Here is a 13,608-nt window from a genome sequence, read left to right as displayed (position 1 = left end):
TTTTTATTGCATTGTTATGAATAAATAGAATTAGGCATGACCTTTTCTTCTAATCTTATTTTGGGGATATGTAAAATGCTATTCGTTATCAGTCAACCTTTTTTTATTTTAGATTTATTTTTTGTTTTTTTTATAAAGTAAGTTTAAAACAAGACTTCTAGGTTTAGGTTGAGGTTAGTACATATGCACATATGCACGTTGGGTCCATCATTATGAAGTCCATGCTGATTCTTATCATTTGAATATTTACAAGTTGTAAATTAGCTCCTCTCCTGTAGGTTTAAAAATGTGGCAATTTGTAGTCCACGTTGATGGGGGAAACGTAGGAAGGAGCAGAGACAGGGCAATGACAGATAAAAAGACCAATTTAGAGGTTTCCAATTTAGAATTTAATATCATCACAGATATTCATGTGGTATTGATCCAGTTGGAAGCTAAAAACTCAGCTTAAAAAAGTAGAGTCCGGCCGATCCATCCAAACTATTTAATGAATACGATCACCCGTAATTCGACCGAAATACATACGTACTTATAGTGCCATACTGCAGTATGTAATGAAGTTTAATTCATAGGCAAGGATTATCCATTATAAAACTTTCCTACTTAAGAATATGCCTTAATACGGAATAATACGGATATAATATGAGAACACGACGTTTTATGGGTTTTAGGGTTCCAAAACACAGTCTGTGTAAGAACTGGGACACGTTTTACAAGTTGACATGATTTTAGGTGGTAGGTTTCACCTTAACACTGCCAGAACAAATTTTTGTGTCCCAACTGTAACTAGACTAGACTGTGATATGGAGTGTTAAATGTATCAAGGAAACTTAAATGACGGTGAAAGACGGGACATCATCATCATCGTCACAACGGGAATGACCTCCTTTAAATACCCAACTACGACATTGTTTAGGAGAGTAACTATACTTTCGAGCAAGTGCCGCGACCAGACTTGGATGATATATGTACATGTGTGTTTGTGTGTATATGAAGTAATACCACCACAGCCTGCACTCGCTTATTTCTACCAGACCACCCGAATCCGAAAGGGCAATCACCCGGGTATCGGATAGATGCTGAACTCGGGCAGTATTTTACGTTACGGGAGATTTCAAGGAGACTCTGGCTTCCTGGCCCCACATCATCACCATCAGATGAACGCTGCTGCTGAGGAGGAGACCAAGAAAAGAATACCACCAACCAGGGAACCAGGTTAAACTTCGTCTTTTCTGCTGAGTCCAAAAACTCCCGATTTTCAAAACCAAATCATCAACCCACTCACGTAGCCGAGAAATAATGCCTCAAAGCTGTGCTCAATGGGTTTATGCCCTCCATTCCCGATGGCCGATCCGTACTTCACCTTTTTTCTCCCATTAAATAAAAAGAAATTCATCGAATATCTAATAACCGGATGGGAAAGTGGTCTTGGTGGATTAGTGGATAAGACATTTCTGTTTGGAAAGTGTCGAATAATAATCTGTAATGTTTTAAGTCCTTGTAATATTTGCTTGCCTGGTGCCCGAAGAAATGATGTACTATATCTGATGCCCTTATGATACGTCCGCATGCATTATAAAGAAAATGCTGGATTGACAAATCGCATTAAAAAACCCAGTGAAACCCGGGGTCATTTACTTACCACTGGTACGACATTCCCTGTCTTGTGCAAACTGCGAAGATGACATAATGTGATGAAAACCTTACATAAGTCATAATGAGCATTTGCTATATATATTTAGCAGTACTGTGGTAAATAGAATGCAACATTAGATTACTTACTGGTCAGAGATAGTATCAAATCGGGCAAATAGTAATGATGAGGAAAAGTTGGTAGGGAGATGGACGAAACTTTAAAGTGGTATTGGTCTTACGGAAGAAGAGAGAAAGTCATAGAGACGAGGAGAAAGCACGTAGATTCGTGACTACATATTATCGAAAAGCAGCGTGGTCGCCAAAATCAATCAATACTTGATAATTACATAACTCATCCAACCTTATTGGTCACAACTTACTCCGTATTCAGTGGTGGTTCATTTCAGTTCAGCGTATTATGCATATGAACTGGGGAATTATATATTTCTGTAACATGCTAATACATGCATTGTATGCTTTGGTCGGACAAATGCACGCATTAAAATTTTTCCTTCAGTTTAGCTTGCTCCATTATCTGACATAAGCCACCACTTGTAGGCAAAAGAGTGCATTGGTCTTTCTCAAAAGTAAAGTCATGCTAATAATTTTGCACAAATTAAAATAAAATGTTATGTGATTTGTATCTCGTTCGTATGCAGGCTGGTCTTGATCACAATGGGGAGAGAACAAGGCTATCCAGACGACGGTGGTGGTGGTTTTTGTGGAGTTGAGCAGAGTTCAGCGAGGAAATGATCCAGTCTCACTCGAGTGCTAGATTTGGTCGGACGTGTCTCTCGCTTAGTGTCTCGCTCCTGCATCACTTCTTTTCAATCAACTACTTCCAACTACTCTCTCTCCCCCAGCACGCAAGCAAATATATCCCCCAGCCAGTCTCTTTTGGGGATATGGACCACGGAGGGTTGCAGTATCATACCCCCTCATCTGCCAATACGAGCTGCTCTTCAGGAATGGGGGGTGGGTCACTCATCGATGAGGATCAGAGGGCACTTCTCGCGTCAGCTTGTAAAAGACGTGTTGACCCACAAGATTCATACATTGAGCTGCAGCTGGCCCTTGAGCTCTCCATGCTCGGACTCTCTGAAGGAGGATCTCTGAGTTCGCTCCATCAACTGGCTGCGTCCATGGGAAACGATCACAATGCGGGTCACAATGTGCATAGTTTGATGCATCATCATCAACAACAGCAACATCACCACCAACAACAACAGCATCATAATATGCATCACAATCAACTCCAGAATTCAAATTCGGATGACATATACTCCATGGCGAATGGGTGTGGGGGGGATATGCTCCCCAAGAAGAGTCAAAACATGACTGAGTGTGTTCCTGTCCCGTAAGTCCCATACCGTTTTACCGCAATCCTTAATCGTTTGTCCGATTCGAGTATTAACATTACCGTACAATTATGTTTCTGCTTACAGGAGTTCGGAACATGTGGCTGAGATCGTTGGCCGACAAGGTAAGACTCATTCCTTTATCTGGCATGAATATTTTTCCCACGTTGGTTTGAGATAGGATGTTCATAAGGTACATATGTGCATGTACATGCATATATAAAGCAAGAGAACGAACAACTTGCACCAACCTCAATCAAACTCAACTTTTTTGAAATTTTGAATTTTTTTCAAGGTATACCCTTGGTCAGGAAATTTTCGAAATGTATATTTTTTTAATTCTACCCTAATCTATTACTACAACATATCCGAAGGGCTTAAAAATCTAGCATTGAAAGGGTCGTGTGTTCTCCTCCTAAGGGGCTAAGTAAGGTAAAGGTACAGATTTGCATTGAACGATATTGGAACTCGGACAAAATAATAGCAAAAGAGGGTGCAAGGTATGCACATAGGTGTAAAGATATTCTTCGAAAACTGGTCTCCAGACGATTTTTTGTCCCTTCGTTTCGTTGTTGGATTTAGCAACCGCACACACATAGACACGAAATGTGAGGAGGGTTGGTTAGCTGGATTGCTTTAGAAAGGTCACAGCAGCAGTGAAGAAGGAAAAGGGGAGTTGAATAATATTCGTTTTTTCGTCCATTCTTGGTTAAACTCCGAGTCTCACTTGGTCTAAATATCTAAACTGTGTATGCCATAGTGCATGTGGATGGGTTTTTGTAAGTAATATGTATTTAGCCATCCTACACGGACAACATATACCCTCCAGCAACCGGCACACACGAGTTTATGCAACTTCCGCCCGTCTTTAGCTCACTCTCTCGGTTCAATTTAAGTGGCGTGGCATAGCAGACATATATTATTCAATGTTGTAGGACGTAGGATGTGTGTTGGCAGTGAAGGATAAAGGACAATTTCAATGTTGGACATTTAGTAGAAGTAGCCCCGCTAATAGCATCATCTTATACAAAGGATGCATACGTAGGTCAACGGTTTAGCTTGACGACGACTGACGATCCTAAATGTCCTTGAGCTTGTAGGTACTCCCAAGACGGCTGGATGACTTTAATAGTTTGATTAGTCATAAAAAGAGCTGTGCAAAATCTAATATCCACCTTGCTTGTGCAGCTTTTTTTAACTTGTTCTTGTTTACTGGTTGCTGGTATGGTTGATCAGATAACTTCCGCTTTTCTCCGTTTTCATGATTTCAAGACGTTTCTGCGAACCATCAATTGCACACGAAGAACTTTTCCTTTGTCAAACTACTTTTTCTTTTCTCATCACATCACTACTGGCACTGAGTTGCTCCTGGTTAGATTAAGATTCCAGTATGCAGTAGTGGCAGGGATGGATCGATGCACACAGTGGTGTTGAATTAGTCCTAGTGAGTGAGTTTCGCCGTTCAACTTTCATGAATACTAAATTGGAGCATATCAGCATTACAGAATTTTGTGAGGAATGAAGTGAGTCGGTCTGTCTGTCCTTTCTTCGTTCCTTCACCTTTCTTTCTTCCTTGGCAAAAGACGTTCGTCTTCTTACCTCCGGTCTTTCCTTCACATCACAACACAGGGTTTGTGTATAGGTGATGCTAGTCTTCTATATATAACACCCTTGAGATTTAAATTAAACTCGTCTACTGTTCGGGTTTGACTTGTTAGAAGAGCAGCAATTCTAATCTTCTTATATAAAGTCCTCCATCGCAAGTGAAAGAAAGTGGTAAAAGACGCATGCGAAGGGGAAGGAGATTTCAACTCTGAACTATTGTAAAGTCGGAGTACCAGCCAGCCAGCAATCCTAGAAATTGCTCTAGCTTACAAAGACCGACCAGGTTCAGGATTAAATCGTAGGAACAAACATGAGGGCACTACTTGAATAGTTGAAAACTTTGTTGATTGGTTAGTTAGTAGTGCATACATACAGGAAAGTTTATGTATTTGTTCAATCGGTAAATTAATATCTGTCTTTTGTGGGTGGATTGAAGAAGACTTTCACTTCTCTCCAGAGCTATGCATGTACATATTATGCATATACGCTGTACTATTGTGCATATGTAGATCGTCATCCCCCATAAATCTCATGTCTCGTTATTAATATGCTGACCAAATCAAAATTATCATGTGTATTTCTGCAAGAATTGAAAATTGTCATCTACTACGATATGATCTCTGCTCTCATTTGGGGATTCGAGAATGGCGTATCCACGGAATAGCCATCTGTTTCATTGGTTCGACTGCTGCATGTTCCATGATCTTCCTTCCTTCATGTTTTTTGTCATTTTGCTGCATGTGCAGCTGCTATGCTCGTCCTTTGGCAGTCTGGATGGTATTAATAATATGGTTCATGGTACGGATGAGCATGGTTCATCGTAGCATAAGCATTAATATAGTTCGTGTCCAATTCAATTCAATACTACGTTTTAAACTATTCACTCCCACTGAGCTGTGTTAACTGCTTTTTATTGCAAGGCGTATGACTCGTACACATAAATTGGTGGCTGTTTGTTCTGTTCACATGTAGACATATTACGTATGTACTCTGCTTTCGTTTCATAAACTGACTCCAACACCATTCGATTCCTGTACAGGAAATAATTTTGAAGATTGCCATTCGCTTATACGAACTAATTATCTTGCTTGCTGATGGTGGTCAGTCACTGTTTCGGTTAGACACGGTATATATTTACAAATAATATGCAAAATACACATGTATGGACACACGTCGTTGTGGATGGACGGATGTCGTATTATTTCACCACACTTTAGAGTATCCTTTTGAGTAGTGGTTTTCAAATCGATACATTTCGTACGGTCGGGGAATTTTATCGTCTCTTATGGCATCAGAGGGGCTATCCAAAGTATAGGTCAGCGCAGATAGGTTAGAATAATAATTTTTAATTACTTGGAGAACTTATTTTAACCACGTAACCTCCAATTATATAGTTAGGCAAGTAAGCACATTAGATGATGATCACTATCATGAATGGTACAGGAATTTGCGCCAACGTTTTCGACAGTTTAGATGGACTTAATACAATGTACGGATTCATCAAATGTGATTGTGGTGTGGTCCATATTTCAAATAAAACAAATGGTCTCCTTTGCCTACCTACATCAAGTCTAGACATATATCTGATTGTTTGGGTAGACTGCTGAGAGGGATACGATCTTGGAATTCATGTATCCATAATCCATATTATGGAAGATGTCGTATTGGCTATAAAAAGTTTGATGTGGAAATTTCTTGTTCTGGGCTCGAATTTATCTCTTCTCTTTTCACGATGTAATATGCATTATAGCTGATATTATTTGCATATGAGTAAGGTCGGTGTACGAGACTCCTATCAATATAGGAGCGTTATTAAAGTACGTACCTCCCGGCAGTTATGGCTTATCCAACGACACAATCTAACCATCCCATCACAATTTGACGCAAAATGCATTAAGCTACCACTTGCACTAACTAATAGTTATTAAAACTAGATATTTGTACATTTATACTTCTTATGTTATTATGTATGCATACTGATGTCATGTTTTGTACATAACCTTAGTTTTGTACAAAGCTTATATACCTAAAACCAAAGCATTCTGAGGTATTTGTTGACGACGATGTTCATGTTAGGAGATGTTTATTCAACTAAAATTGTGAAGTCGTACACATGAACGGAATATGCATAACTTGTCAGATTTTGGGAGCTGAGGCATAAAATCGCTCCGAGATATTCACGATTTTGATTCTCTCCTGATTTGATTACACAAAGGTTTAAACTAGCTTATTGTAGACTATGGGTATATTCTGGATGCATTTAACCTGCGGTTGAAAAGATGAGATGATTTGCTTCGTTTGGTGTGTCGGGAGTTCAAGGGCTCGATGCCAGTTCATGTCTCATGAAGGAATGGAACACCTTGAAGAAGCATCGAACTCTATCCAAACTGAACATAAGAAAAGAATTCAAACCACGGTTACTTCACTCTGTGCGATGCCGGTCTATTAAGCTGCGTCGCGTTATAGGTAGTTACTATTTACTGTAGGCATATGTACATACATTTATCCTCTGCATTTGCCTCTTGGTCGTCCTCTTTGCTACAAAGCGTGAAAGAACGAATTTCATTTCTTCTGCGTGTGATGTCCTGTCCATGTTTCATAGATGAAAGACTGGAAAATATGTATATACGACTTGTACAAGTGTGTTTTTCTCATCATCTTGCTGTTGGAGGTGAAATTTCGGATTGGTGCTGGAATCCTGGGCTACGTTCGTTCGCTACATGCTGCATTATCCAGAAATAATTCCCTTATAAGAAAGAAAGGAACTCACTCGCTCGCTCACCTTTACCAAAAGCAACTCCTCACTTTGTCTTCTCATATACATGGATACCAAGCCCGACGTTTAGTCCAGCCCAAGCAAGCCTATTATTATAATCTACCTTGAACCCACTTGGTTCATCGAAACATCGCATCGTCGGTCGACATTCAGTCACTTACTGGTTAGTCACTCCTCGTCGTCCTCGCATTACTCGCATATAATGATGTCGTAATATCATCCACCCAACAAAGGATGAGATGGACGGCACGCTATGCAATATATCCTGGGCAAAAAATGAAGAAAGATGCTCTCGTTACTTTTGAAGGTACTGCAGCATATGTATATTATATCAAACACTACTTTTTAGCTTCTTTTCCATTGTTGTAAACTGTTGAGGAAAATGATGTAGACTCAAAATCGCTCCTTTCGCTTGGCATCCATGTGTGTGCATGTAACAATTTTGTGGAATAACTTTAGACTAAAATGAAGTGTCAAAAATTGTTCTCAAGAACTGTAAAGTCATCATCTTTTTCCAAATGATTTGTCTTTTGTTACAATTATTTCCATTGTGGAATCTAACTTTAGCATGACTCGAAGTACATAAGTTCAGGTTTTTGATATCTCGGGGGACCTCTGGTACGAAAAGACGATGGATGCATTGGGCCGTATGCTAGAGAATAATTATTTCTCTGGAATTATATGACTAATTGTTAAAATTAGGTGTAAACTCCTGGTCGACCTGGCTGCGGATCAATTCAAGGAAACTTGGTTGGCACACTGCATATTATATTTATAAAGGGAAAAAGGAGCAATGTATTTGTCACTTGATAATTCATACGTATCGTTGCATGCGTTCTTAGAAAAAATGGCATAAAAACGCAACTTGCAAAAGCAAGAAAGTTCGTACCTTTGTGCTTCGTCTACCTTAAGACAACCCAGTCGATGATTATTTTTTGCAATTTCCAAGTATTTTGCCATAAATAAAACCAAGTACCTTCCTCACCCTCCCCACGTTCCCTGCAAAACGATCGTAATGGTCGTGTGCAAAAAAATTAGTCACAAGGTCCATCCTCAATGTGTACATGTTGCATAGGGATAACACTCCACAGGCAACAAAATGAACAAATGAATACCATCTGGCCTGGTGTGGTCTCCTATTTTCCTTGTCCTTGACTCGTTTGGTTGTTAACTTTCAAGAAACCAAATGCAGCACACTGACAATGCATAATGTTGGATAATAAGACTTGATAGGACACTCGTCGCTTTTCCTGCCGAGTTAAGAAAGCAACCGAGAGTCTAAAGTAAATTCTCCAAATCCTGCTCATATCCTACTGTTTTAAATTCTTGCTTTTTTAGACGAATGCATATAAAACTACTTTCCCCTCATATGTATCAAGGCTGCTCGCACGCCGTTAGATATCTAAGCTGAATTATTCGGAAAGAAATTCCTCAAGAGTCGAGACAGTTACTGAAAAATCCAAAAGAGTCGACGTAACCACTCGAGTATCTGGAATTAGAATTTGGAATCTTAAAATCTAGCATCTCATTCTCATCCCCGTTCTTCGAGGCAGGTTGAATAGCAGAGAGAAAGAAAACAAGTAATTTTTCTCTGTATCTGCTACCACACTCAGAATGTGTGTCCATATACATGGATAGATATACATATTATGTATGCATGTGTCTTCTTTCAAATAAGGAACACTCTGCCACATGCCAGCAACTCCACCATGCATGCCACACGTTTTCATCCTAATGTAGAAACTTGTTACGAGATGCATAATGTAATTCCTATGTCTCGTTTTACGACTAAACTTAAATTCCCTCCTGATTATTATACCTCTCCTTCTGGCTCATACTTTTTTGAGTGTATATGTAAGTATATGTCACAAAGTACAGTAAAAGTAAAGCCGAGCAAGTTTGTGAAATGTGGAAATATGAATATTTTAGTGCAACACCAAGTTCAAACTTACTATGAATAATTGTACATCCAGTAGAGACTTAGAGGGCTGAGGAATGTACATACACACCCACCAGGCAGGCAGGCAGGCAAGAAGTGTGAATCAAGGAGGGCTTCGTTAAGTGTTGGCTGACTGTAAAAATGAAACATGTGGGTTAAGCCCAAAAAAGTTTTCCAGAAAGATCGAAGTATGTACATATGTATTTATGTATTACTACTGGCTGGGCTGACTGACCTAAAATTACGCGATTCTTGCATGAATGTAATGCATATTCCATTTCATTGAATTATATACTTTGCAGAGAAATCAATTTGTGATTGATTATCGGCATTTGGGATGTGCTTGACCCGTTCAAAGATCAAATCACTGTATGCATATTATTTTGGATTGTATAACAATGTGATGTATATATATGTAATTTATTTACCTACATATTAGTGGTTTGCATTTTTACTAAACATGTTTTACAATTCTTGGCTTGACGTTGGCTGTTGGTGCTCTTGTAAGTGAAGACTGCACTGCGGTATTAACCCGACACCGAATCGAAGGAGAGAATCGACCGGGTGGATGGCGTTGTTGCACCGTGGCGTTCAGTTGGGTTCGAGGTTATTAGGCTGTCTAGATTTGCGTTGGTTCAAACTCCGTCTGGGCGAAAGTTGCATTCCCTACTTGACTTGAAACACAACTTGTTACGCATCCCTTCTTCGCGTTGGCTGTTGAAATGTCAAAATGGTTAAAAATTACTTTCTGCAGGCTCAAATTAGAGTTTGATGATCTAAGATTTCTTATAATCCTTGGAAATGTTGGCGTTATTATTGCACGTTGTGACTTGTAAAATACTAAAGCAAAACAAGGTATGTAATGAAATGCGGGATTTCTTTTACTTTAAACTTGCTTGGTTGTAATAATGCAGCATAAGCGTGCTTAAAGGAATTGGAAAGATGGTATGCATTATGCATGTGAAATATAAAGAAGTAGGAGCAAAAGCAGTGGAGTGCAGCAGCTCATCGATCGGTTCGGGTTTTCCGTTCAACCAGTGCATTGCAATCAAGAAGGAAATGAAATGCCTGCAAAGGGGGAAAGTGGTAGCAGGGGGACAAGTTACACAAAAAATTATTCTTGGATGTCAGGAGGATGTGATGTGTGAGAACGTGCTTCCATGCTTCAGAGTCTTGTAAATTCTAAATCTCGGTGTATAAAGCATTTATAAACTCGTACTACTCGAGAACAAAAGTATGTTTAGTTTTGATATGGGCGTAAGTGAATGGTTCATCTGTAGTGGATAATGGATGGATACATATTCCGCTGTTCTATCCTAAGAACTTGCAGTGCTCGAAAACCACAGCTGGGTTCCTTATGGACATGTATGTACGTTGAATTAAAGGGCTGAACTATATGAGAAACGGAATGGAAGACATGAAACCGAATTCAGTGGCTCCGGCTGGCTAAATGTCGGGTTAAACGCTGATGTTGTTGAGCAGCTTTAGTTGCTGCAGATATACAAATATCATCGTGTAAAACCATAGAAAATTGGTAGTACGTAGGTATTGGTAGGTATTGCCCACATGCCACATCCTGCGCTAAATGGCTTAAAAAGGGGGGTTACACATATATTGTAGGAGGATGGATGCATTGGGAATACTACTATTAATAGCACCCGCACATAAAAAGATGTCTGTCCAAGGGGAAGGGAAGGAGCTAAGGAAGGCACAAAGAACAATGTGGCCTGGATGGTGCTGGAATCCAGCAGCACTAATCTCAAACATTCTACAACAACCAAGTTACGAATTTTAGAATCCTTCTTCGTTTGATGTGGTGGTTCAGCTGAAGTTTCTTGCTTCTTTAGACTATTCATACAGCTTAACAAGAAAATTGGGTGAATGAGGGTCGTCTGAAGGAAGTTTAAAGACGACAACAGACATTGCTTGCAGGTAAAAAAGGCTCTCCTTGTATCGACGGTGTTTTCCTTATTTTACAAACCACCACCACCACTCACTCACCCGGCTTTCTAGACCATTCATCCCATGTGATGAAAAGGTAATAATTGTTTAAGGGACCTTGCGCCGTTTTTGAGCCATCTATCATACAGACCTTTTTATTATGGTCCATTATGATGTAAGATAGTTTTATACAGCCGGATGGTTTTATGGCAAGAACATTGTACTTCTCAGAATGGAAGTGAACTTTGGAGTCTTCTTATACCAGGTAGATTCGTGCTAACGACTTTATAAATTTGGGAACCCAGTTACAGGGTGAGTGGTATAACGGAGAATAAAGAAACCACCTTTTTTGCTTTTTTTGAGAGAGGGCTACATAACTGGTAAATAGGTTAAGTGCTGGAGCATAGTTGGATGGACTGGAGGAGTCGATTTTATTCAAGTTCCAACATCAAAGAAAAGCAGAATGTACATATATCTATACGCATTCGATACATAACCAAGTTTACACGTGGCCACAAAGAATGATCAAGGGATCAGTTTCTTTATCCTCATCGTGAGCTTGTTTTGCTACGTACAATTCCTTGCTCACATTTGAAAAGGCGATATTGCCTTGAATTACTTTACTATGAAAGTGTGCATTCCAAACTCAGAAATACATTGCAACAAATGCTATCCGGTCGTTGTGCTATAAGGTTACCAACAGATTTCTCTTCCAAATTTCGATTCATTTGGAGTCTAAAAACTGGATAACTACACAATTCCTACTTTTGATCTTGGATTGCATTCCGATATCCTTAAAAGGAAGCCCTTAAGTAGCAGTAGCTCGGTATATGCTGGAGCCAGAACCTGGATGAAGGGAAACTCTGGCTTTAAACCTGCTTGTAAAACGTTACTGCCCATTTGTGCAGAGAAAATGGCCGAGTTGTATCTTCGGGTAGTTGGATCATCATGAGAATATTTAATAATATTAATTTAATAACAAAACATGGACCAAAGAGTAACACTGATTTCATGAGGTTCCTCTTTGGTTGTGCTGAACTCACAAAATTCATCTTCTGACCATTCATTGAGCCACTGACTTATCCTTAGTTAATCAACAACCACCAGTTAGTTTTTATGCTACATTCAAGTAAAAAAAAATCGATTTCTTGTGTACACTGGGTTTCCAAGTATTGATCACAACAAATCCAGATTGTAAATATATCCAACAACAATGCTTAAACTATTTTTAGTACTAAAAAATCTTGCACAAGCATTTCCTTCAATCCCTTCCTTTGATTCAACTTACACCAGTGCTGAATGAATAAGCATATAAAATTTATATGTACATTGTATTTTATAAGCATCCAAAAACACTGAAAGAAGCTTCCAAAACACTACAAAACTCGCTGTATTTTGGCACATAATTGTCTAGTTATTAACATTACTTGAAGTTTGTTGCTCATTTTGTGTGAACGGAAGACGTTCAATGAAAACCCATGCGTGTTGAATTGTAGTTAGATTTACGTGTATGTGAGTGAATGTTAACGCATTGGGATTTAATATGTAAGGACAAGCTGTTAATCTAATTAACAATCTTTTCTTATGCAGGCAAATGTAGAGTTACTGAATGGTGACCCCTAACCATTAATGTGATATGTAATTCATCATCATAAGTTGAGCATGGTATAGATGAACAGAGCGCGGCATTGCATTGTTTTGGGCTGGAATTTGATTTCCTGTCTAAATAATTGCTTACATATATTAGTAGGTCAAGGAATGGTATTCTGTTTGTCGCTTCATTTTCTTCTTTGGTTCAATCAGTAGAATGTTAGGCAATTAGTCTTATCATGGATGGGATAAGCGTATGCACCCCAACCTGATGCTGTCCACGACTGACTAGCTGCAAAATATTTACGACATTAAAATGTCGTATGCTTGAGTTATGTTTAACTGCAGTTTAGATAATTTTAGTGTGCTTATTTTGTGTTACATAAGTAATATGGCGATTTAAGGATGCTATTACGAATTAAGAGCGGTTCATCATTCTAGTGTCTCGAGTTTTGCATTTACCTATGCACAGATGTAGTTATTCTTTGTTGTGTGTTTTATCCATCCTTCCTCCTGTGTTATATCCGGTGTGAGAAGGTTATCTTGACATTAAATAAATGAAATGCTTTGTCCCCTATGATGTAAGTAGTGTCATGTCTGAGTATGTACAAGCAATAACCGTGCGAAATATTACATGTCAATTACTGACGTAATTACACTATGAGACTCACAAGAATGATCACTACTCTTCATTTACTATTGTCATTTGTTCGTCGGATGTCACCCCCTTCCTTCGTACTTGTCAATTTATGTTGCCAGCTAGC

The 13,608-nt window shown here is 39.0% G+C and overlaps 1 protein-coding gene across 1 annotated transcript in view; it reads left to right on the top strand.

Moving 5' to 3' along the window:
* Nucleotides 1-2,381: 2,381 nt before the first annotated feature.
* The window catches only part of LOC110841734 (RNA-binding protein MEX3B), a 28,123-nt gene continuing 16,896 nt past the window's right edge, over nt 2,382-13,608 (top strand). The window contains exons 1-2 of the mRNA XM_022087428.2: nt 2,382-2,992; nt 3,081-3,118. Coding sequence (XP_021943120.2) covers nt 2,385-2,992; nt 3,081-3,118 — 646 coding nt within the window. The 5' untranslated portion in view covers nt 2,382-2,384. The remainder of the gene's footprint in view (nt 2,993-3,080; nt 3,119-13,608) is intronic.

The sequence above is a fragment of the Folsomia candida genome, unplaced genomic scaffold (assembly GCF_002217175.1).
Source record: "Folsomia candida strain VU population unplaced genomic scaffold, ASM221717v1 Fcan01_Sc001, whole genome shotgun sequence".
Taxonomy (NCBI): domain Eukaryota; kingdom Metazoa; phylum Arthropoda; class Collembola; order Entomobryomorpha; family Isotomidae; genus Folsomia; species Folsomia candida.
Note: the sequence above shows the minus strand (reverse complement) of the source record. Positions and strands in the feature narration are given on the sequence as shown.